Source organism: Gavialis gangeticus, unplaced genomic scaffold (assembly GCF_001723915.1).
Source record: "Gavialis gangeticus isolate Ggan-Ray unplaced genomic scaffold, GavGan_comp1, whole genome shotgun sequence".
In the NCBI taxonomy this organism is placed as follows: domain Eukaryota; kingdom Metazoa; phylum Chordata; order Crocodylia; family Gavialidae; genus Gavialis; species Gavialis gangeticus.
Window position 1 is genome coordinate 15417372 of NW_017729001.1, and position 24029 is coordinate 15441400.

Below are 24029 nucleotides of genomic sequence, written 5' to 3' on the forward strand. Positions count from 1 at the left end.
AAAAAAAAAAAAAAAAAAAAAAACATATTAGGAAAATGTCAAGATCACTGATGTTTGCTTAGAATGGTCTTCAGAAGTCTAAACTGAAATTAGCTTAGTGGAGTGTTTCCCATATAAAACTTGCCATCTTGGACTGGGAATCCTTTTTGGGTCAGAATTACTTTTTAAGTCTAACAATTAGTCCAGCCAGAGATTTAATTGATCCATGGTTGTTTACCCACCAACCACAAAAATTTAATAGTGTAGGCTGGGTTTGAAAGTTAGTGGAATTTGGGCAGCTGACTCTTCTGTAAAGTTCAGCCCAGAGAAACCAATAGACACACACACATATTTTGGAATCCTAGAAATGGAAGCAGTCATTTTCTTCCTGCTGTAGCAGAAAGATTTGTCACAAAAGATGTATTTGCATGCAGCTAACGAGGGTGGAAAAAAGAGGAATGTGTCAGATTCTTGCAGAATGTTGGCAGGGTGCCTACTGCCTAGTAGTTCTTGTCTGTTGTAGCCCAGCTAACAAGTACAATGACACTTCATAATTGTCCTGGTTTCACAGGCAACTTGCTGAGACTTTTTTAAAGGCATGTCTAAAACTTGTCTTTAAAGTCTGTCTTCTAAGGCTCAGATGTAACCTCCTGCTGAATTCCTTGGCAACTGCAAAGGCTGAATCCTTAAATTACTGTAATGTTTCCATAAATATGTTGGATTCCTGCTGACATGGGTGCTGCTACCATAAAAAGTCTCTGGCTCAAAAGTCAGGCAGCTTTAAATGAGACCGTTGCAGTCCTGTTTGGGACCTGTAATTTCCAATTGCTGTTTTCCCTTTCCCACCAAAGTCTATCGGAATTTTTGGCATTGACTTCAACAGGGGCAAGATCAAGCTCTTAAATATAACCAGTTTCATTGGAGACATCCTGCCTTGGGCTTTGAAACTTTTACTGTTTCACATATTTATTGATAAAACACATTTGCTCTGAATAGTTAATGGAAACTGCATTTTTTCTTAACCAAAGTCACCTTCAAATGGTGAAGAATAAATAGTGTCCGAAACTGTAGCAAGAGTTAATGGTTACACTATGGGTGCAGAAGCAAATATTTGATTTTCTTGCACAATGTATGAAGATCATGGGTTCTAAGCTACATTTGCTTTTCTGCTTGACCTCTTTCCCTTGCTAACAGGAATTGTCTTGATCTCAAAAAAATCCTGCTTCCAAATAATGTTGTCTAATAATTTAATTCTTGATAACTGATGGTATAATTTGATTTCTTGATTATGCTTTGCTTTTAATATAAATACATATACCTGGTTTATGAAGAAGTAGAAAGCATTCCCATACTTGAAACACATTTATTTAATGCTTTTCTAGCAAAAAGTTTTTAATAGTGAAAAATACTTATGTGAAAGAAGCTTTTGAACAAGGATTTAGATATGAAGTAACAGTCATGGCATATTAAAAAAGGGAAAATATTTTGTTTGGCAAAATATCAACTCTTCATATTTTTTCAGTACAGCAGCTTTATTTGCCTTTAAATGTTAAAACAGTTTTATATGGAGTTGGACAAATAATTTCAAGGGACAAAAAAAATCAAAATTGTGTTGCATAAAAGCAAAACAGGATCAACAACGATTGTATAGTATAGGTTTTTTAACAAACTTAAAGGGCTACTTAATCCTTAAAGTAACTATTGATTGATACATAATGTCTTACTTTGCATATTTGTTGGTAGCCTAAATTTAATAGTCAAGTAATTGAGATTTTGTGCCAAATGGTATAACAGACTGAGACGACAGGGTGTGCTCTGTAAAAGACACAGGAAAAGGTAGGAGGCAAGAAATGTGAATATGACTTTTATCAGGGTATTTTGACAGTTGGTATAAAACATGTCATTTTTTGTTCCTCCATTAAATGATTGTCTTTGAAGTTGGGAGTGGGTTCCCACATTAAATAGAAGTGTGTTGCATTCATATGGATACCAAAAAAAGTCAGTAGGATTTGTGTTCCTACTATAAAAGCTGAAGGAACTGCAAGTATTTCACTGCTCTTTATGAAATTTTGTGTACCAAAATAAATTAGTTTGAGTCTGGAATGGTTTTTCAGAACTTTCTTTTCTTTCACAAATGCTTTGTTTTATAGAAAAGACTTCTGGTAAAGTAATGGAGGAAAGAGAGAGTGGTGTTTACTTACTGAAATAAGTGCTTCCCCATCTCCAGCACTGTACATAAAACACCTTTTGCTATGTGATGCAGAGGCAAGGCTTTTTGTGGGTGATAACCGTTGTTGGGCTAGCTGTATGATTGCAATAGACTTAGACAAGCTTTTGCAAACTGCATTCTTCTTCTGGTCACCACAATGTAAACTATTCTGTGAATCTTACTGATTATGTGTTAAACATTTGACCTCAAACAGCCTTCAGGAGCTAGAGTAACTCCATTGAAATAATGGGAGTTAAGCCAGTGTAGAATGAAGAAACTGGTTAGTTTCTTACCCAGGCCTGTTAAATGGCTTTTTCCTACTGCCCCTCTTTTCTGTGCCTCACATGCACAGGCTTAATACGATATGCACCTGCTGAGTGGGAAATCAGTTCAAGTTACTACTTACTCTTCCATTTAGCCCGCTGCAGGTTTTGGCTAGCTCTTCCCTAGAATAGTGCCAGTTTCCTCCAGACTGAATTTGTGCCACAAGGTAATGAAGGGCAGATGCAAGCCTTATAAAGCTGAGAGTTTTAAAAAAATGAGTACTTAACGCTAGATTCCTAAGTCTGATTTAGGCATTAAGAAGGCCTAAGAAGCTGTTGTCTGTTTGAACATCCCTAAGGTGCCTACTTGTTCCTTAAATATAGATTTAAGATCTTAACTTCAAGCATCCACTTGGTCTAAATGTTTTATTTTCTCATTACATTTAATACACCGAAGTAGAATAAAGTGTAAGTTACCTAATGAAGTTTCAATACAGTTAATTCTGTCAATGCATGATATTAACCTTTTAAGAATTGCTGTCAAATCATCTAGTGGTGTGAGTCCATTTGATGACCGTCTCCACCAATACTGCATTTTCTTCTGATAGCAGTGACTCATGTAATGATAGCATCTGGGATCACTAATGTGCCAAACATTTTTTTCCTTTCAAATATTGCTATACTAAAACAATCTCATAGCCTTGTGGGTAAGCATCCATACAGCACACCTCCATTCTCACGACTTGCTAGGGTTAGCAACTCTACCCATAAACAGCAGGCAGTTGGTGCGATGCTCATAGATCAGGAACAGAAAGGGACGGTCAACAGTGAATCGAATCTGAGTGGAAAGGGGCATGAACCCCACAGTAGTCACAGCCATAGCCTGTGTGCCTTCCTCGTTCACAGTGATTGTGCCTTGGTGGTTGAACTGTAAAATAAAATAGAAAATAAGACTCCAGACACTTAATATTGTATTCAGCAAGTTGTTCTATAATTAACTTACCCAGGAACGGTGAAGTTTAATTGCAATACCGCATTTTTTTTCTGTGCTGCATGTGGCTCCCTGGCCCCCATAATTTCCGTATAGTAATAATTCTCTGGCTTTGGCTTCTGAAAACACTTACACCTGTCTGGCTATGACTAAGAGCAGCCTGACACTGCGCAATGATTAACAGTCACAACGTGACTGGTCTTCCCCTAGGCTGAGAGGAGCTCAGATCCCTTCTGCATGCTCCAGGAGAGATTGGAATCTGTTTAGCTACTTAGCTAAGCTATGGAATATTTTAGTTTGTGTCTACTTGATACATGACAGGAAACGATAAGGAAGGTGAATGAGGGCAGAAGAGGAAAACATTACCATGTTAATGGTGACTTTCTCATCTGATATTCCAGAATAGTTGCCTGTTTCATTAAACAGTTCTTGTATTCCCATGGATTTCAGAAAACCAATCAGGTTATAGCTCTTTTCCAGCTTAAATTTAGGCAGAACCACCTCTCTCGTTCTAGTAAGAAAGAAACAAAAACATTAAAAGTCATGAGGTAACAGGTAACATACCGTGTCATGTGGTGTGTCATATCCTTTGCTTTGCGCGTCTGATATTTCCGTTCTTACAAGTAGGCAGGACACTGAAATGTTCAGGAACCCTGTTCCTCATTTTTCTATGCTTAGCTTTCTAAATGGCGAGGCCATGTCTGTTTAGCAGTAGTTGTACATCTAAAAGCCACAAAAATTGACTGCTGTATAATATATTGGCTTTTAATACCACAATTTTCCATTTGTAAGTTGACCCTACATTTTCAGGTTCAGTTTTATGAAAGCAGCTTTTTCCCTGACTATATGTGGATAATTACCTATGAAGTTCTTGAACTGCTGTTGCCCTTCAGACATCCCACAAGACAGTCAAATAGCCAAGGAAAGGACCCAAAGATTTAAATGCACAGAAAATAAAAACTTGATTGAAAAAACTCTGATCTGGTATTTTTGTGTGCAGAAATAATTCTGCAAGCATGAAAGTCAAATGTAGGAGTGGAAGTACAGGACAATCCCATGTGCAAGTCGAACAAAATTGTCATGGTTCTTTTGGAGGAAAAAGGCAGACTTGGAATCGGTTCCAGTATTTTGCTTAAAAGGCTTTTCGGTTATATTGCTGCAGTATGTGGGATTGTGTGTACAGATGGACATAATTGAATATCCTTGTAAAATGTGTTAGGGAGCTGTAAATTCCCTGGCACAGTAAGCTGAAGTTCTGTGAATTATGGACTATAGACATAATTTGTTTCTGAAATGGAAGACTGTGCAATATTTATAGGATATTTTAAGGCCAGAAAGTCTGTTAGTATTGCCTAGTCCTGTATATCCCAGGCCATAGTATTTTACCAAGTGAATCCTTCATCAAAATCCTGTATCAGTTTTGCAGTTTCTGTATTTTAACAGCCAGACATGATTTAAAAGTTATAATGATGGAGAATCTACCCTATCCCAAGATGAATTGATTTACCACATGATAACCCACATGAGAAGATAAGAGTGTTACGTCACACTGAGTTTTTCCAGAGGTAGCTTCCAGCTGCTGATCTCATTTATGCCTTTGTCCTCAAAGATGAAGAGCAGGACCTTTGTTAGGAAATGTCTCTTCTAAGGTAAACAGATTTGTTGTTTTTTTTTTAAGTCTCTCACTACAGGGCAAGCTATTCTTTTTTTTTCCTCTCAACCTTTGCCAGTCTTCTGAGTGACTGCTTTCTGAAACAATTCCTCTTTTAACTGTGACATCATCTTGCATTTAAGAGTGTAAAAATGCATATGGTTTAAAATAACCTAGCCTACCATATTCTTACATTATTCTGTAGACCTGAACTGTGTGGAGTTTGTTTTTTCATTCCACCACTTTTTCTGTTACCTACAGGCTTTACAAATGACTTTAGTTTTTTCTAAATCATTGATTAAAAATACTCAAGTAGGCTCCATCCCCACGAGCAAGAATGTGTGGTTTGCAGTGCCTCAAAGCCTTTTGAGGCACCGCAAAGTGCGTGTAGCACGTGTTAATCTGTTTGCCACGCTGTCTATTTGCAGTGCAGGGCAAAATTAGATGCAGTAAAATCCCAGTATAAAGAAAAAAAAGCGCCAAAAAGTGGTGTGGCCCACATGGCAGCAGCATGCATCACCCAAAACCAGAGTTGCCATACTCCAGCTGCCCCAGGTGAGGCCCACAAATATGTGCCGCTGCTGTTTGTCCCAAGGGAAATGCAGGTGCACGCTTGTGGGAACACACCCATAGTGTTGGGTCAAGGACAGTCCATTAAAAGACTTCTGGTTGGGTGATAATTCCCTATTGCAATCACGTACAAAGTTTTTAATCCATTTGGTTTTATATCATGCTAATATTTTAACCCGAGGGTAACGTGATACTGAGTCCAGTGTCATATATGAAATCAACGCTTTCATCTTTGGCAACCTTGTAATCTTGTCAAGAAATAAGTTAAGCTTTTAAGACGACCTTTTTTCCATGAAATGTACCTGTTTATCATACTTTTTTGCCATTTCTCCACCGCCTGAGGGGTCAGTTGCTTCTCCAGTGCCTTCAGGCCAGTTAGTTTGTGCGGCAGCACGATCAGCATGCTGATGTTCCCCACATATGGCAGCTGGAGCACAGAGCAGTCTAGTTCAGGGTCTGCAGCAGCCAGGAAGTTCCCTTTCGTCTGCATCATGGGAACCTTGACCGTTTCTTTTTCATTCACACGGAATATTCGTTTGTGTGTCATTTCTGCTGGAAACTTGTTTTCCCAGGTTCCTGTCAATTCAGTGCCAAAAAAAAAAGCTTAAATTTTTTTCTCTGCCCCTAGATAGGAATGTTTTTAAAAAATAGTTTTGGGGATGGGGACTTATTTGGAAATACCAGTAAATGGCTGGTTGTTCATTTTAAGTTGTGGCATCTTAAAGGCCTACATGTTTAATAAGTATCTAGATTTTTAAAAATTGAGATGTGAAAATATATGCATGAGGTGTGTATGAAGGGCATATTTGTCTGGAAATACCTCCAATAGAAAGCATGCTTCCTTGGGTTATTTTGTTAGATGCAAGCTTTAAAGGAATATAGGTCTACAGATCAGTGCAGTTCTGATGTGAGGTATTAAAATCCATATTCATGTTATGTTACATTGTCTCATAACAATGACATACGAAATGACATGAAATGACATTTATACAGAATGGTTTGGTTTCATGACACTTAAACCATTAAAAAAGAAAACTATGATGGTACCTGTTTTGATCATGACCGGGGCTGAGTTCTCGATTATGTGACTCTTAACTCCTGCCAGGTCTTACAAAGAGCTGAGAATTTTTGATACTTTGCAGGATCAGGCAGGCGCCAAGGAGTGGTAGATTAGCTCATGCTAAAGTCAATGAAAAGTACCTTTGCATTGACTTTAGTGGAAATTGGCTAAGGCACTATATGAGGCCTCTTTGGTTGTCCCAAGTGTCTTGATAGGGCAGTGAAGGAGCAATTTTAAAAGAATGTAATTGATGATGTCTTTTCAGCATCGCAGTGTATTTAGAGTTGTGCCTCTGGAATGGGCTTTCTTTGGATAGGCATGGCTGACACTTACTCTCTTAGTTGGGGATATTGGTATCCCCTTTAAAAACCAGGGCTGTCAGATAGCCCTTGGTGAGCAAATAAGTGTGTGGAAGCATTATTATATAACCTTTTAAAGACTCTAACTGTATAGTGTTAGGAAGTTAGTATCTTAATTTTGGTGTTGTGGATCCCACCATAAAACACGTGTGTGTTCACAACATCTGAACAAGGAATTCTGGTGATTCTCTTTGTAAGTTTTTACCTTTACCTCAAAAGACTGCCATTGTGTGGTAGTCTGAAGTGGCTGGTAACTTGGAGAGAATCTGATGCACTTAATGTTCTCCATGCTTCCCTAACTTTGCTGTCACATGCCAGAGAAAGCTGAAGATTGTGTGCTTACTGTTTATCCCCAGACTAATACTGAATTGCACAGGTCACCATTCTTAGTTTTGTTTTCTAATATTGATAATGTTATGTTTTTCCTAACACAGGGTGTTAGGTACTGTAAATATGATATAATTATTCAGAATTATTTTAAGGCTACAAAAGTTGTATGAGAAGCCTTATTACAATTTGAAAAACTGAAGTTGGGTAGGTTTGAGGAGGCAGAACCAAGATTGGGACCATGACAATATATGCGGGGCCAGCATTTTTATAGTAAAAATGCCTTTGGAGGAGCTAACAGAGTTTTAGTTGACTTTTTTTTTAAGTATGGAGATATAGATAGCAATCAGAGGGAAGCAAATTGTTTTTACCTGAGGACCCATCACAGCAAGTGTACCTGCTGACTTGTTACATTGTGTTAGATTTCCAAAAGGCAACCCAAACTTCAGAATTGGAGTTAAGAAGTGACAACTCGGACATAACCACATCTGTTAGGTATAGGTTTTTTGCAGGCTTTAAAAATCTAGCAGTTTATTCCCCTTGCTGCTTTATAGGCACTCATTGTAAAGAGTAAAAGGCAAGTCTGATGTTATCTTGCTTTCTCAAGAAGAGGGCTGCTGCATCATGAATAAGGTGCAAGTAGTGGAGAAGTACTAATTGGAGCTACTCTTGGGGAGACTCTCCATAACTTATCATTATGATCAGGAAGATGGGTATTATGTGAAAAAGGAAAGCATAAGTTCCTTCAACCATGCTGCAAGAAGCCCCCATAGATCAGACATCGTTTGAAGAGTCTTAATTTGACTGTCTCCGAACATATTACTACATAATAACATGAAGAAATGACTTCAGGGTCTCAGCCTGATACCTCCATGAAATATCAAGCCTGGAGGGGAGTCCATTAAGTCAAACATTTGCTGGAGCTGTGATGGCTCATTGGACTAGGATGGTGAATGCACAGTTGGTGAAGTTACAGTTAATAGCCAGGAGAGAGCAGATGTAAATAGGGGTGAGCAGATATCACAGATTGGTGACCTGGCAATGCAGTGCACTCATCTTCAGATGTTTAGAGGAAGCCAGGTTCACAATCCTGGGGACTACAGCCAGCCAGTGAAGAGGAGGCTTAGCCAATAGCATAATAAAGGGAATTGTGGCTTTTCTGTGACACGTTGTGAGATCATGCTCTTGACTAGAACAAGGGAAGAGCTAGGTACAGACTAGATACTTTCTCCTCTCGTGAACTCACTTTGGTGCTGGTATTGTTTGTTTTGGGTAATGTGGGTTCTTTCCAGCACCACCTGAAAGCCAGTCCTCATTTTGGGCCTGGGTTGGGACCAATTTACACTCTACTGATGTGACGTCCGAGCCCAACTTTTGTTATTAACCCTTCCCACAAGCAAGACTTCTCTTTCTCTGGGGTTTAGATGTTCTTTCAGGACACGATAAGAACTTTGCATCAATTTAGAGATTATCTTCCCGGGATTTAGAAGTTATTTTTGTAAGAGGCTTTGCATATATTTTGAATAGAATGAGAAACTGCCAGTGTTTGGGGGTTATGGCAGTTCAGATTCCTCTGTGGTGATCCACAAGGCTTTTATCCCCATTGCTTGTCTTCTGTCTTTTCATGCCAGTCAAGAGCCTCTGGGAAGTAATTCTGGATGCACTAAACAACTTACTTTGCTCATTACTTTGGTAACTAACTGGCTGATGCTTGATATAAAGCCAACAAGGGGTCATTCAGACCCCTAATAAGAGATTGAGAGTGCCAATTCTGGAGGAGACTGGAAACCTACCTATTACAAAATCATTATCACTGGGATTGACTGGCCTCCACTGCCTTCTCAATCACATTCCTCATAAAAGTTCTGAGATCAGAGCCTGCATGGTAACTGGTAAGCAGTCCACTGTGGAGTGTGCATGACTATGCGGGGTGGAGGGTGGAAATGGAAACTTGGATTTCAGAGATGAATATCTGTCTCCCATCCCTGAGGTGTTACCAAAACTTAGCAATAATGATGCAAGAAACTCTAACCTTGTAAACAATCAAGATGAACAAAAATTAGAATATCTGGTAGAGAGGGCTGGGAAACGTCAACAACTTATGAACAAATTTGTCAAGAGAAATAAACCCAAGAAGACTTCAGCCTTGAAGAAGTATATTGGGAGCTTATGGCTCTAATGAGGAAAAGTCCTGGAGAGAAGTGCAGAGTTGACTTGCACAGAAAAGGTTGAGAAACTAGGATTTGTTGGATTCAAGCTGGCCAGGCAATCGGTGGTAGTAATAAGTTGCCATCTTCTGTGGAGTTGCCAGCAGCAAGGGAAGAAATACATTTATCAGGTGTTTGCTGACATCAGAGAAATGTTGAAACCCAGAAATCTTGGGTTCCCTTCTAGACTGTGGAGGGGAACATACTTTAGAGGTCATATTTTTCTCATCTTTCTCCTCTCCAGTGTCTCCTAGTGTCATATCTCCCTGATGACTTCCTGTCCCAATCTCTGTCTCCCAACTGGGTTTCTCATCCCATCCTTCTTGTTCAGCGAGCCCTTGTAGTCCCTTTGTCCTAGGCTCTTCATCTTATTTCGGTCTTCCCCACCATCTCCCCCAGATTCTTTCTGTGTTCCTCATTTCAGTCTCTTCCCTGTCAGTCTCTCTAGGCTTGTCCTTCAGGCATCTTGTTCAGCTAATCCTAGGCCTTCTGTCATGTTTGGTTTTTAACATGAAGGAAATAATAAATTTTCTTTCACTTGTTCTGAAATGGCTTTTGAGACAAAAAATTCAAACTGAGGCAAGTGACCAGCCTGGAGAATTTCTGCCCAAAGAATTAGTTTGGCAGGATTTTTAGAAGCCTCTCAAAACAAGCATATAATGAGATCCATCAGACTTTTACCTGTAGACAGACAACTAGCTGCTGGTAGCGCTCTGGGCATGGCCCTGAACCTGCTCTCTGGCATGTGGCAGGTCGCCCTGGTTGGGGCAGGGGAGGCTGGGGCGAGGCCTGGCCCCAGCAGTCTTACCTGAGATCCTGGGTCTCTCCAGGGCTTCAGCAGCGGTAATCCAGGGACGCAGAGCCTGGCTCTGGCCAGCCAGGCTCCAGTTCCAGGTGGCACATGCTGCCACCCTGCTTTTTTCTCCTGCATGTTTTGGTTTTGGTTTGTTTTTTCTCTTGTTTTGGTTGGTGTTTTTGACACCAGAATCTCCCAGTGTCAAAAAACTGCCACTCTGCTAATTAGCAGTGCTGCAAACTGCACATGTGCACTCATGGCGACTCACCCATAGTATCTCAGTGTCCTGTTTTAGCTTTTTCAGGCCATGCCTACACAGTAAACTTACTGTGCCCTGCAGTGGTATATTAAACCAGAAGCAATGCAGCTGCACCCACACAGCCCTCTTGCTGTGCTAATTATCACTGCTGGGTGACACTGCTAGTTAACCTGTCTCTATACCTGTGACACCATGCAGACGTGGTTACGCTCCCGATTTTGTGAAGCAACTTGTACAAAGCAGCCTAGCATACTTGACAGGATTCTTGGCAGGGGAAGTAAATTTAGGCATGGCTTAGACAGTCAATCTGTTAAGGTAACAACTTTTCAGCCCCTTCAGGACGCTCTTAGTTTGCCCTGCATGTGTTCATAGAGGACACGTATACTTTAAGCTCAGGTTCCCTGCACATGGCTGCTCCTCTGAGTTCTGAATATTTCAAAACAAACATTTTGGACGAAATCAACTTGGAGTAGCTGCAAAAAAAGTGAATGGCGTTGCCCTCAGATGTCACTGTTACCTGGGGTTATCATAGCATCACTGAAATGAGGGTTGGAAGGGACCTCAGGAGGTCATCTAGTCCAGCCCCTACTCAAAGCAGAACCCATCCCCAACTCAGTCATTCCAGCCAGGTCTTGGTCAAGCTGGGCCTTAAAAACCTCCAGGGATGGAGATTCCACCACCTCTCTGGGTAACCTCTTCCAGTGCTTCATTGTCCTCCCAGTGAAACAGGTTTTTCCTAATATCTAACCTACACTTCCCTTGCTGCAGCTTGAAACCATTGCTCCTTGTTCTGTCATCTACCACCACTGAGAACAGTCTAGCCCCACCCCTTTTCAGGTATTTAACAGCTGCTATCAAATCCCCCTCAATCTTCTTTTCTGCCGACTAAATAAACCCAGCTCCCTTAGCCTCTTCTCATAAGTCATGTGCCCCAGCCACCTAATAATTTTTTTGCCCTCTGCTGGACTCTCTCCAACTTGTCCACATCCTTTTTGTAAGTGGGGCCCAAAACTGGACATGGTATTCATCTGTTGTCCTTTGTTTTATATTTAGAGTGCAAATTCGTTTACGCAATGGTTGTATAACACCTTGTGCTGTGGAGTCCTGGTGCATGGCTAGGGCCTCTGTCTTATCTAGCTGGGCAGATAATGGTAATTCACAGCCTTATTAATCAGTGGGATACTGACATTAAAAAACTGCTATTATTGCTGCCTAAGGTTTGATTCGTTCTTGATTGCTCAGATGTATGCCATGAAATATAATAAATTAACGTATTCTATTGCTGAATATTGAAATAAGGATTTTTACCTTTAAAATAAAGACAGTTGAGAATCATCATCACTGTTGCAGGGTTTATGTTCACAAGAGCTTCCTTTATTAATCCTTTGGTGAGCTTCATAATACGCTCGTTGATTTTAGTTATGTAGGCAGGATCTGAGAAGTCAGTTAGTTGAGCCTCTGCAAAGTAGTAACTCTTCATATCGTTTCTGAAATCATTCAGAATGGAAAAGTCCTTCTGAATATACAGATCATTGACTGACCTCAGGGTGTAACCAAAGTTACGTCGGAAGAGCCGATGAGTTAGTTTACGGAAGAGGTTGTGAATCGTCATGATCTCGTACGTAGAGCTGGCATTGATGAAGTCTCGAAAGCCTAAAACTGATAGTACTTCTTGTTGCGTCTGTCCCTTCAGTCCCAATGAAATCATTGCCATCGCGGTGGAAATGCCAACAGGAGCCATCAGAATGTTGTCTGTAGCATTAGTGCTTTCTGTCAGACTCCGAAAAAGATCAAAGCCAAAGTTTGCATTGAGGATATTAAGACGCTGGATTCTGGTTTTACCGTGGAAAAGTTCAAGAATATTCCCTTGCTGAATTTCAGAAATCTTATATGGGACAGCATCAATTATGTCACTGTAGTCGTCATCTTCGTTCAGTATCTTCTCCAAATCTAAGTAATCTTCCTCTTCTTCTTCTTCAGCAATCAGGTCATTGGTTATGGTGTTTTCCCTGTGGAACTCTGGTGGAAGATCAGGCATCTCGTGGGATCCATTTTCATGGAGATGACCATTTTTTACGCTCTGAAAATGCTCACTGAAGTCTTTGATCCCACAAAACACAGGTGTTATGATGAGAGAGAGGGCAAATAAATCAAAGAGGAACTTCATTTTGGTGCATTGAAAGCTGGAAAATACCAATGTATTTTAGTGAGAGAGTGTGGTGAATCAACCCTTTAAGCAGTCACCTAGTGCTGAAGTAGGTTGTTCTTTTTTACCTACATCACATTCCAACTTCAGTTTGCGCACACATCATCTGCTACAAGCAAGCCTTAATTTCTCAGAAAATGAGGGCTTTAAAAAAATTAGAGGACTGAACCATTTTATGAAAATAGCTTCTAAATGTTTGAATTGTGGGGATGGGATGGGAATCCTCAATTAAAAGTGCACATCAGAGGGTCAAGAGAAATTAATCAAATGCTGTAAGGATGGGTAGGATGGGATTTCTTGAGGACAGTGTCTTTGGAAGGGCAACACTGAATTGGGATGGAATAAGGGTCTATGCAAAGAGACACCCATTTCATTAACATTTACAGTTCTGCTAATAATCCTACTGAGACTGTTTATAACATGTAAAGTTAAGCCCTTGAATTCTTCTTTGCCAGATCAGGACCTTTTTTAGGTGTGGTTCCTTAATTTTTTAAGGAGCTGATTAAATACATAATTTTTTTTTGAGGGAATTGTTTGGCTTTCTGGGCATTGTCTGGTGGGAAGGGTTGTTTTTGTGTATTTCTTTGTGAAGGATTATGCATTGATTAGCACTTCCATAAAGTGAGAGCTCTGTTAATACAAAGAATGAAGCCAACACTTTTTAATGATCAGAAATGCAAGTTTCTGAGAAGGCAAGTATCACATTGAAGGAATTAGCCTCAGTTATTCCCTTACTGAGGGCATTTATGCAGAATCCATTTATCATGTGAAATAATAGCCTTCCCATTCCATTGAGGATGTGTGTATGTATATGTGTGTGTGTGTGTGTGTGTGTGTGTGTGTGTGTACACACACATGCGCGCGCACGCATACCCTGTTGTTAGTGTCACATGTAAAGGAACTCGGGGACCTGATTTCTGAGGTGCAAACAGGCTGAAATACTTAACCACATAATTGATATGGATCCAGTAATCCATGATCTGAAATGCATGAAAAGTGGTAATTCACTAGTACAATTTCAGGAGTACTGAAAGGCAAGGGTTTAGGAACCCTTATGCCCTGCATTACAACACCAGCTGTGAAAGGGATAAAAACAGTTGGAAATGCAGAGTCTGGATTTCTGAACTGCTTGCCTGTAGCTAGGTGACTTTGCTCTTATTTTGTTTTACGTTACTTCCATTGCTCTGTATAGGACATATAGTTTAGGAGAAAAATAATATTTAGAAGCTATAATGTGGACAAATAATATTGAATGGCATCTTTACAAGGAATTTTTTTTTAAATGAAGAAAACATTTTTTTTAAAAGCCTTGGAAGATCTTAATAAGAAAGGAGAACTAAGTAGGAAGTGGAAAGAAGAAACACTTTAAATATGTCCTAATGTCATCTAAATAATGATTCTCATTTTCTTGTCCACTGATGTACAAAAAGAACAAAGATCAATTATCTTAAAAACATCTGAGAAGATTATTCCACCTTGAAACAAAATATTGTGCATTTTTTAAGGCTCTATCACAGAACACCATTAAAAACGTCTGCTCTGTGGTGAGTGAAGGATTGTCATCTTAATGCTTCTCCTTTGTTTAAAATGTAAATGACTTCTACATTTTTTGTTTGAGAGGTAGTTGTGTGCAATAACCGCTAATGAAAGATAAGTGCTTTCTGCTTCAGTTATAGTGTTGACATATTTTTGTGGTGCCTAGCTTTTACATTCTTGTCTTTCCCAGAGTTTAATGTATTATTTGCCCTCAGTTTACTGTGGACAACTTATTTCCACGCCCCCCCCCCCCACCCACATTTTTGAGTACATTTTTCTTAAAAGGTTTTTAACTTCAGTCAAAATCTTAGAAAATGTCTTACCTCCAAGCCACTGAGCAGGAAGGATGTGTTGAAGAGCTCAAGTAGGGTGAAAGGCAGGGTTTAAATCTGAACTTTGATGCCAGCAAATTGTCTCTTCTCCCAAAGCAAACATGCCCTAAGTCAAACACTGCTAAACATGCTGCATCAGCCAAAACCCCTCTACTTGTTTAGTGGTCCTTGCCAAGTGATTTGTTTCTTCCATGGAGGTTGTGTGGAGGCTTTTATAGTTTGTGGGGTGATTCCTTGCTTTGGTTCTGTTTGTGGATTTGAAAATCATCAAATGTTTCCCTCAAATTGTGGCCACATTTTATGTATGTTCTCTTGGGGAGCACATGTGGCTGTCAGTTTTACTTTTGCTGCGCCCTCTTTATGTGGACATCTTGCACGCAGACACTGTTAAAATAAAATAATAGTATTTCAGTTGCAAAATCAACAGCAGTGCCAAACCAAGCATCTTAAAGGCAAAAAAGAACTGATCGCTGACCTTGTCCTTTGAGTTAAGCAACACCATTGGGACTGGGGGGGGCACAAGCGCTAAGGCACACAGATGATTCAAGGCCATAGCAGAAGCGCTCATGAATTCAGTTAAATATGTTGTCACACAGAAACAGACCCTCTTCTTAAGTCTCACTGTTCCTTTAGGCTCCGTCTGTTGTAGCTACTTCTTGTTCCTTGTCTGTAGCTAGCTTGTAAGCCCTTCGAGGCGGGGAACATCTTCCCATTATGTGCAAATACCTTGCCTAGAATTCCTGAGTGGGTCCTCTCCAGATTTGATGGTGGCGGGTCCACCTTATTCAAGACTATATTGCTGGAAACCGCTGTGTTCGCCCTAGTAAAATAGCACTTTTTCCTGCTTAAGCTCAGGTGAAATGTTGACTATAATAATGATATAATATTAATGTATATAATGAGAGTCACTATTTCTCATATCTGATTGAGACGTGCAGTTTACAAAGTGTTTCTTCTTTGCACAAAATCCATGTGATCTAACAAGGTGCCTGAGGCTTTTTAATAGATTCATAAGCATGCTGTTAATTTTCTACACCTCTGGAGAGAATTACTACATGACTAGGAAGACTCTCTCCCATAAGCCACGTTTGTGTATAAATATTTAACTCATAGTAGCAAAATCCAGTCAAGCTGGACAAAAAAAGGGCCACCACCCATCTCATCCCAATTTGAGAAGCCTGTTCCTATTTCAGATGTACTGTATGCTCTAAGGCAGGGGCGGGCAATTATTTCGGGTGGAGGGCCGCTTACTGAGTTTTGACAGGCCATCGAGGGCCATATGACAGGCAGCCAGGGGCAGATAAATATTAATTTTCTTAATTTTGGGGGGGCCCCGTGGGCCGGATAGAATGGATGCATTTGGCCCCCGGGCTGCATTTTGCCCACCCCTGCAAGATTTGGAGGGGTTTATGCCATACACTCCTGGCCTCAGTGTTCAGTCTGTGCCGAGGTGGCTAGAAGAGGAAAACCTATTCAGTTCTTGCTCACTAGGAGTTAGAGGAGGGGGTCTGAACTGTGTAACACAAGACAAATAATGGTTCACTGGGAGCTCAAGGGCTCTGCTGGTTTGGCAAGAATTTATTAAAAGCAAACAGAGTCCTGTTATTTGCCTGTATACAGATAGCAAGGTCTTTGGGACAGGACCTATCTGCATGAGTGTACAGTAACTGCTCCCTGTTTGGGGCCCCTAAGCACTAGCACAAAACAAACAATAAGTGATTCTAATGAATGCTGAACAGAAGTAGCTGCTATCTGTGCTTTAGTGATAACTTGATTCTGCACACCACTGTCTTTGCCCTACAGTTTGAAGATGATGGTGATCAGGGTCTGAATTTAATTATCCGGCTGTGCGTTGTGCAACATTAAAACATCTACTTTCAGGTGTTAGCTTGTATTGATACAGAATTACTTCTTCTGTATCACCAAGTCCAATGCTTGGAAAATTAGTAGTTGCTACAGCACTATGCCAAAATGGAGCTGTTTATCCATAGCTTTGACAGTAACCGGATAATTTTCAACAATATGCTTAATCAACTGGTGGAGCTAACTTCTAAGTGCTAGAGTAACACAGTATGAGGTTATATGGACAGATTCCTTTACATCAGTGTTTCTCAACCTTTTAAGTAGCAAGTACTCCCTAACTTTGAAAATTTTATTAAGTACCCCAACACTCAATTTTCCATGGAATTTTATGTTTACAGACTAATGTGTGCCATATGTCGGAAGAAGGGCTGTGTGTATAGGGCCGTGATATGACAGATGTCTGATCTGGTGTGGGTAGGGTTGCTACCATTTACACCAGAGGTGCACAACTCAAGTATGTACCTAGGCTAGAGGTGATGTTGGCCAAAGCTAGGAGGGCTGAACCCAGTGCCACGCAAAACACAGCACGCCAAATTATTATTGGGGAATTTAAAGTGCCATGCAGTGCATGGTGCACCACATTTTTTGCCATAGTTTTGAGAGGAGAAGAGAGAGAGAGAAAGAGGGTGAGAGAGTGCTGGGGTACCTGCGTACCCCCTGCCTGTGTCTCGCGTACCCCCAGGGGTACACATACCATAGGTTGAGAAGCTATGCTTTACATAACATTAAGTTATCATGACCCTTCTCTTCTCTACTTTCTTTTTAGCTCACACGACGCTTGCCACCCATCAAGGAAGCCAAACCCAGGTTACAGAAGCTGTTTCGTGATTTTTGGCTCTACTCGGTGCTCATGGGATTTGCTGTGGAGGGATCAGGTAAGCTGACTTCTTATGGAAAAAGTATCATTGTTGATCTGGGAAAGTCGGGGGCATAGGATGATAATAGGTAAAATAGAAACTGCTTGCATGTCAAGAGGCTTCACAGGCACCCATCCAGCCATGTTTATTATGCGTCTGAAAAGTGGACTGTTTGTGTTGGGTCTGTTTCCCTTTGAGTGAATCTCATATTTTTTGAGAGTGAACCAATTGAGTATCATTTTAAAACTAATTAAACTAAACTAGGTTTAGGTTTCTTTAGTAGTTAAACAAGCTGCAGTGGTCTTAATGGAGCACCTTAGCATACTTTGCCTTGGCATAGTTGGTCATGCTCACCCTCTCCATTTTTACTACAGGTCTTTGGCCAGAAGAGTGGTATGAAGGGGTCTGTGAAATAGCCACTAAGTCTCCGCTACTTACATTTCCCAGCAAAGAACCTCTTCGTTCTGTCCTTCAGTACAACTCTGCCATGAAAAATGACACAGTGACTTCTGTAAGAACCACTTTCTTCTACTGTGCCCCTTTGAGGCATTAAATGAAATATTTGATATTTAACCAGTAGATATTGCTTTGCAATAGCATCGTGATACCTTCATTTAACCTGCATTGATGAAAAACAGTACCTTTTAAGTGCATACTCTCATCATAAAAGCTGTATGTAGCGTAACAGAACAAAAAGTAAGAGTATCAGCATCAGCTAGGACCAGAAGCTTCAGTCCTCTTGGCTAGTATCCAGGTTTTACTAGGGAGTGAAACCTTTTAATGATGCTTCATGTTTTTCCTGTGTCTGACAAAAATCTGCTCAAATTCTGTTTCTAAAGTAAAATGACATTCTCTATTTTCTCTCTTAAAATGGCTTCCGGCTGAGCCTGTGGAGTAGGTTCTTATTGTAAAGATAAATAAATGGAAGGATGAATAACCAGTGTAAAATTGAGAGCCAAATTTTCTACTGATATGACTTCTCTGACCCGTTGGTTACCCCAGCGGAGAGCTTTGTCCTACTTTTAATGTACTGTGGTGAGCTCTGCTGCTTGAATCTGACTGATCAGGAATGAGCATATTGGTTGTCCTTATTTCCCTTCCTCCCTCCCTTAACAGCTCTTGTATAACATTCAAGTACCTGGCTGTACATTGTAAGAGCTTGGGTACCTTTTTGCTTTCCTCTTTACTTGTATGTACAGTTACACTGTGAACGGTTTTTAAAAAAACAGAGCATAAGTCAGTAGTAACCTAAATGTAGTTATTTTTAAAATACAAATAAAAATAGTACCAAGTTGAATCTATTAATTTCTTAGGCTGAGCTGAACGAATTACGGAGCACCATTATAAATCTCTTGGATCCTCCTCCAGAAGTGTCGGCACAGATCAATAAACTGGACTTCGCTATGTCTACCTACCTACTGTCTGTTTACCGTCTAGAGTACATGAGGTATATTTTTGTTCGTGGATGTTGCTTTTTTTAAATTCTTGGTTCCTGGCATTTTGTACGCGCTTAAGTTTAATCTGGACACACAGGATGAAATTGTGATTTTTGTTGTTGTTGTAGTTAGTGCAATTTTGGCCCCACTAAATCATTTGGACCAGGATTTCATTTTTATTGCAGCCCCTTTACAGCAGGAAAAAGGGCTGGACTGGTGCAAATGGCCCATAAAACCCCAGTTCTGGCTTGGAGGAGATTTGCTCTGCTTCAACAGCTGTAGTAGACTCCCTTCCAAGAACCCTCAGGCAAGCTTAAAGCGTCCTTAGCCCCATCTACTCAAGGTAGTTAGAAATGCAGCACAGAATCTGCCCTGTGACATTTCACAGTTGTTAAGATGTTGGAGTCAGTATTCCTGATGTATAGTAGAGCTTGTTTCTGGCTAGTATACTTTTATTTGCAGTAGCAAAACGCTCAGGAATTGGTATGAGAGTTTTAGGACTCTTAGGTGAGAGTTGAAAGGGGCGCTCCCGCTTGCACTTGCTCGCTCACTCACTCTCATTTGCTCTCTCCACGCCTAATGATAAGTCAGCTGTGAGGACCAGTGCTTTGATGGTCCAAAATGTGTTGGCTCTAGAGAATGGTGGTATCTTTGTTAAAATGTCCTGTAGCTATGACTTTGTGAGTGCTTCACCATATTTCTCTTACTTTTGATGGTTTTGTGCAAATTTGTTAAGCAGGTCACAAGCTTTTTCTTTGTTCTCTAATCCTTATTAGCTGGATATATATCCAAAGACTTGGCTATTAAATTTAATGGAAATTTTGTGTTACTCCTTTTTTGGGAACTACCTAGTCACTGCATATGGGCATATACTGAAGAGAAAAACCACTGTTCGAACATTTAGCTTTGTGTGGAAGGTGCTGAAGATTATTTTTGTCTTAGGGTACTGCGTTCAGCAGACCAAGATCGCTTCCAGGTGATGTTTTGCTATTTTGAGGATAAAGCTATTCAAAAAGACAAATCTGGTAAGTTTACCTGTGCTACCTGGGATCCTAAAACTTGCTACTTAGTTAAATGTAGAACAAAAGCACTTGTGCTAATTTAAAAGGAACCTACATTATATGGGTATGGTTTAAGCAAAATGAATTTTGAATTGCAGTTATCAGAGGGAGCCTTGAAGTTTATTAGTGTGAGCCAGGAAATCTTGAGCTTGTTTAGTGCTTGCGTGCAGGAGGAGATAGTCCTGATAGAAGCAGCCATATGTATTTGTTCTTCCAGTCAAATTTCCCATAAATTATCAGATATATTTTTAAATTGTTTAATGTTTGTTATCAACAAACACTAGCACAGATGAAGGCCCTGTGGAACTGGGACCAAATCAAATTAGACGGCCTGGTTCCCTTAAAATTCAGTTGATAAAATACTGTTGCAGTTTCCTGCTGCTAGATATGTAATATATAGCCTGAATGCTAGTTTCCCTGCTACTGGCAATGACAGTCACTGTCATTTTGGAATCTGGTGGTGGTGGGTTATAACTAGTTCTAACTTTTTATATGAAACAGTGATCACAGTGATTGTGATTACTCTCTACTTTAGAAATGTATTGGTTTGTTTCTTTTATCAATTCACTTGGATTATGCAGCAAGTTTAAGGTAATATATTTTAGGAATAGCTCTCTGACAAAAAAAAAAAAAAAAAAAAGGTCAAGTTACTGTGTAACCTGTAGAAGCCACTTTTACCAAATGGCTAAATACTGCACTTTTTTAGTTTTAAAAGACAGTCTAAGCAAAATGTCTTATTCTGCAAAGTTATGGCATGGAGGAACAGGAATAGTTTGTCATCTGTCAGGCTGGTTTGTTCCTAAGTGCTAATTGCAAGTGTTGGTAGTTTATTTTCATTTCTTTCTCTCTGTTTTATCTTTCTGGAAAGAAATGTTTGTTTTAGATTTTAAAGCAACTTGAGTCAATGCTGGTCAGATAAAAATAAACACATTTGACTGCTAAAGATGTAGCATACAAAGAAAATGTAATTCTTCGAGACAACACGTGATTTCTCTGGATTCTTTTCTAGGTATGATGCAGTGTGTAATAGCTGTTGCAGATAAGGTGTTTGAAGCTTTCCTGACAATGATGGCTGATAAAGTAAGTTTCATAGATTTCACAGACATTAGGGCTGGAAGGGACCTCACAACATCGCACGGTCCAGCCCCGTGCATGTGGGGCACGAAGTCAGCTGGGGTCAGATCACCCCAGCAAGATAAGCATCCAGGTGTTCCTTAAAGGTATCCAGAGTAGGTGCTTGCACCACTTCTGGGGGAAGTCTATTCCAGACTCTGGAGACTCAGACAATAAAGAAGTTTTTCCTTATGTCCACTCTAAAATGGTCTTCCAGCAGTTTGTAACCGTTAGACCTTGTCTTCCCATGGGGTGCCCTGGTGAACACGCGTTCTCCCAGTTTCTGATGCACACCCCTTATATACCTTATAGGCTACCACCAAGTCACCCCTGAGCCCTCACTTCTCCAGGCTGAATTGTCCCATGCTTCTCAGCCTGTCTTCATAAGGCCTGTTCTCTTGTCCTCTAATCATGCATGTGGCTCTCCTCTGGACTCTCTCAAGCTTCTTCACATCCTTTCTTAAGTGTGGAGCCCAGAATTGGATGCGGTATTCTAGCTACAGCCTCTCCAAGGCTGAGTACAGCAGGAGGATGACTTCCTGGGTCTTGTTTGAGATACATCAGTAGATGCAAGCCACAGTTTTTTATTTGCATTGCCAGCTGTGGCATTGCATTGGTAGCTCATGTTCATCTTGTTGTCAGTCATACCCCCAAGTCTTTTTTCAGTCATGTAGCTAGTTTAGTTGCTGTGAACTAAAGTGAGTGTGTGTGAACTTTTTGTCTAAAAGCAAATGTTTCATGCTTCTTTGTGAAATGTTTCTAGCCTAAAACTAAAGAGAATGAAGAGGAGCTGGAGAGACACGCTCAGTTCCTGCTGGTGAATTTTAACCACATTCACAAACGGATCAGGAGAGTTGCAGACAAATACTTATCTGGTCTTGTAGATAAGTGAGTATCGAGTTCCATGTTCTTTGGGCTTCTTTGTGTTGACTAGTTGGTTAGCAAAACTGATGGTAAGACAATTGAATTAGGTCTTTGGGATTTCATGGCTGTTAATTCTGTTGAACTGAGGCATGAAAAAAATGCCTAGCTAAGGCTGCTAAGCTTTATCTTGGTTCTGAAATACTTGCTTAGTCGATATTCTACCTTCTTACATGCTAGACAATCCAAACAAATGCTCATTTAAATAAATGCAAAAATTTACTTGGCTTTATCGCACTGTATATTTCGTCAAAGCATCCCATATCCTGTGCTGGCTGGTAATACGCAGTGCATACAGTTGTTATGTTATCTATCACAAAATACAGAAAAACAAATACAAAATTGGGTAATTGATTTCCAGCTTGAGCTAGTCAAGAAATATGGAGGTGAGACTGCCTAGCCTAAATCATTACCTTGACTCTGTGAGAGTTTTGTAACTAATTAATTGCCTTTGTATGCTGAAGTTTGCCTTTGCAAGAGCTTTTGACAACTATTCAGCTTCTAGGCTGTTGTGATCCATACTTAACTCAGTCACTTGTGGTCTGCATCGATTTACACGCATCTACGTTGTTGTGCGTTTCCTTTGCATGTGTTGATGAAGGTACCCCCTTTCGTCATTTCTTTATAGGTATAATGTGTTAATTTGTTTTGTTTTAGGTTTCCTCACTTACTGTGGAGTGGAACTGTGCTGAAGACTATGTTAGATATTCTCCAGACACTGTCATTGTCTCTTAGTGCAGTAAGTGTTTTGTTACTGCTTTACAAAAAGGAAGTACATTTGTGTTGACCACAGTTTCCACTAAAAAAGGAATGCGGAGATAAGAGTATTGCTGGAAGGTGCTCCTTTGCAGAACATGTAGTGTTAAATGATATATGCTACAGATGCTGAGCTGCATAATATTTCCATTGTTTTTTCTTAACTTTATATTCCATATCTTTCAGTTGTAATGCTCTTCTTCTCTATAGTTTTGAACCGAACAGTAGTTATACCTTAGAAATTATGTAAGATACCTTTTTAAAATTCCTTTTCACAATTTCTTACAGACACTATTAATATTAAACTCAGAACAGATCTTAGAAGTGTTGTTAGTTCCCCATTTTCCAGGTCATTAAACTGTGGACCGGGGTGATTTTATCCAAGGTGGCACAGCAAGTCATTGTTATAACTGGGAGTAAAATCTAGCTGCTCTGATTCTCACTGCCCAGCTGTAACCATTAAACCATTCCTTACTGAACTTGTAATTTAAGTTTCATAGATCCGTAGAAGTTAAGGACTGGAAGGGACCTCAAAGAACATCAGGTCCAGCCCCCCCTACTTAAGGCAGGAAAGACTGCCAAGGTTGTATTGTTAGCATTTTGAGTGGTGGCTAGCAAATGCAGTCCTCTTTTTATGTTAACTTTACATATGCAAGGACTCAGGTAGTTATTTAATTTTGGATTAATGTTTTGTTTTTAAGTGTTTGAAAGGTGGAAAATAATTGTACAAGTTTTGATTTACTAATTCTGTACTGATGTTTCTGTACAGACAATAAGGTAGTTATGGTTGTGCTGGAAACAAGACCAAAAGGAGTCTCTTAAATAGCTGCTATCTGCATTTGTAGGACAGAGGATATCATTAGCAAACTGATTCAGTAAATTGGAGCACTCCTGGGAATAGTGCAGCTGGTAGTGAACAGGTTAAGCAGATGTGGATGTGCTACATTGTACTGTACTGAGACTCTTAACATTCTTTGTTTAGGACATTCATAAGGACCAACCATACTATGACATTCCAGATGCCCCATACAGAATCACTGTCCCTGATACATATGAAGCCAGAGAGGTAGGTGACATTCTTTTATAAGCTGAAGTATCCTAATGGAATTACGAATTCTTTTGATTAGTCTCCATTTAGCGCTTTCAGCGTTGTTCATTGTGCCATTAAGCGGAGTTCTGTTTGTTAATTACTGAGTAAGTGACAGATGCTTCGATGCTTTTTTTTTTTTTTTTAAGAGTATAGTAAAGGATTTTGATGCACGATGTGGGGTGATTCG

General features: G+C 40.0%; 2 protein-coding genes across 3 annotated transcripts in view; one reads left to right on the forward strand and one right to left on the reverse strand.

The window, feature by feature from the left end:
- The window catches only part of PI4KA (phosphatidylinositol 4-kinase alpha), a 96624-nt gene that overhangs the window by 47313 nt on the left and 25282 nt on the right, over positions 1-24029 (forward strand). For both annotated transcript variants that reach the window (XM_019506930.1, XM_019506931.1), the window contains exons 20-27: positions 17375-17483; positions 17840-17976; positions 18779-18912; positions 19844-19926; positions 20972-21042; positions 21839-21963; positions 22654-22735; positions 23735-23818. In XM_019506930.1, the coding sequence (XP_019362475.1) occupies positions 17375-17483; positions 17840-17976; positions 18779-18912; positions 19844-19926; positions 20972-21042; positions 21839-21963; positions 22654-22735; positions 23735-23818 (825 nt within the window). The remainder of the gene's footprint in view (positions 1-17374; positions 17484-17839; positions 17977-18778; positions 18913-19843; positions 19927-20971; positions 21043-21838; positions 21964-22653; positions 22736-23734; positions 23819-24029) is intronic.
- Positions 1493-14842, reverse strand: SERPIND1 (serpin family D member 1). Its single transcript, XM_019506932.1, has 5 exons — positions 14737-14842; positions 11980-12854; positions 5966-6239; positions 3809-3953; positions 1493-3379 (listed from the first exon to the last, which is right to left on the reverse strand). Exons 2-5 carry the CDS (start codon positions 12836-12838, stop codon positions 3188-3190), a joined length of 1470 nt encoding a protein of 489 aa, XP_019362477.1. The 5' UTR covers positions 12839-12854; positions 14737-14842; the 3' UTR covers positions 1493-3187.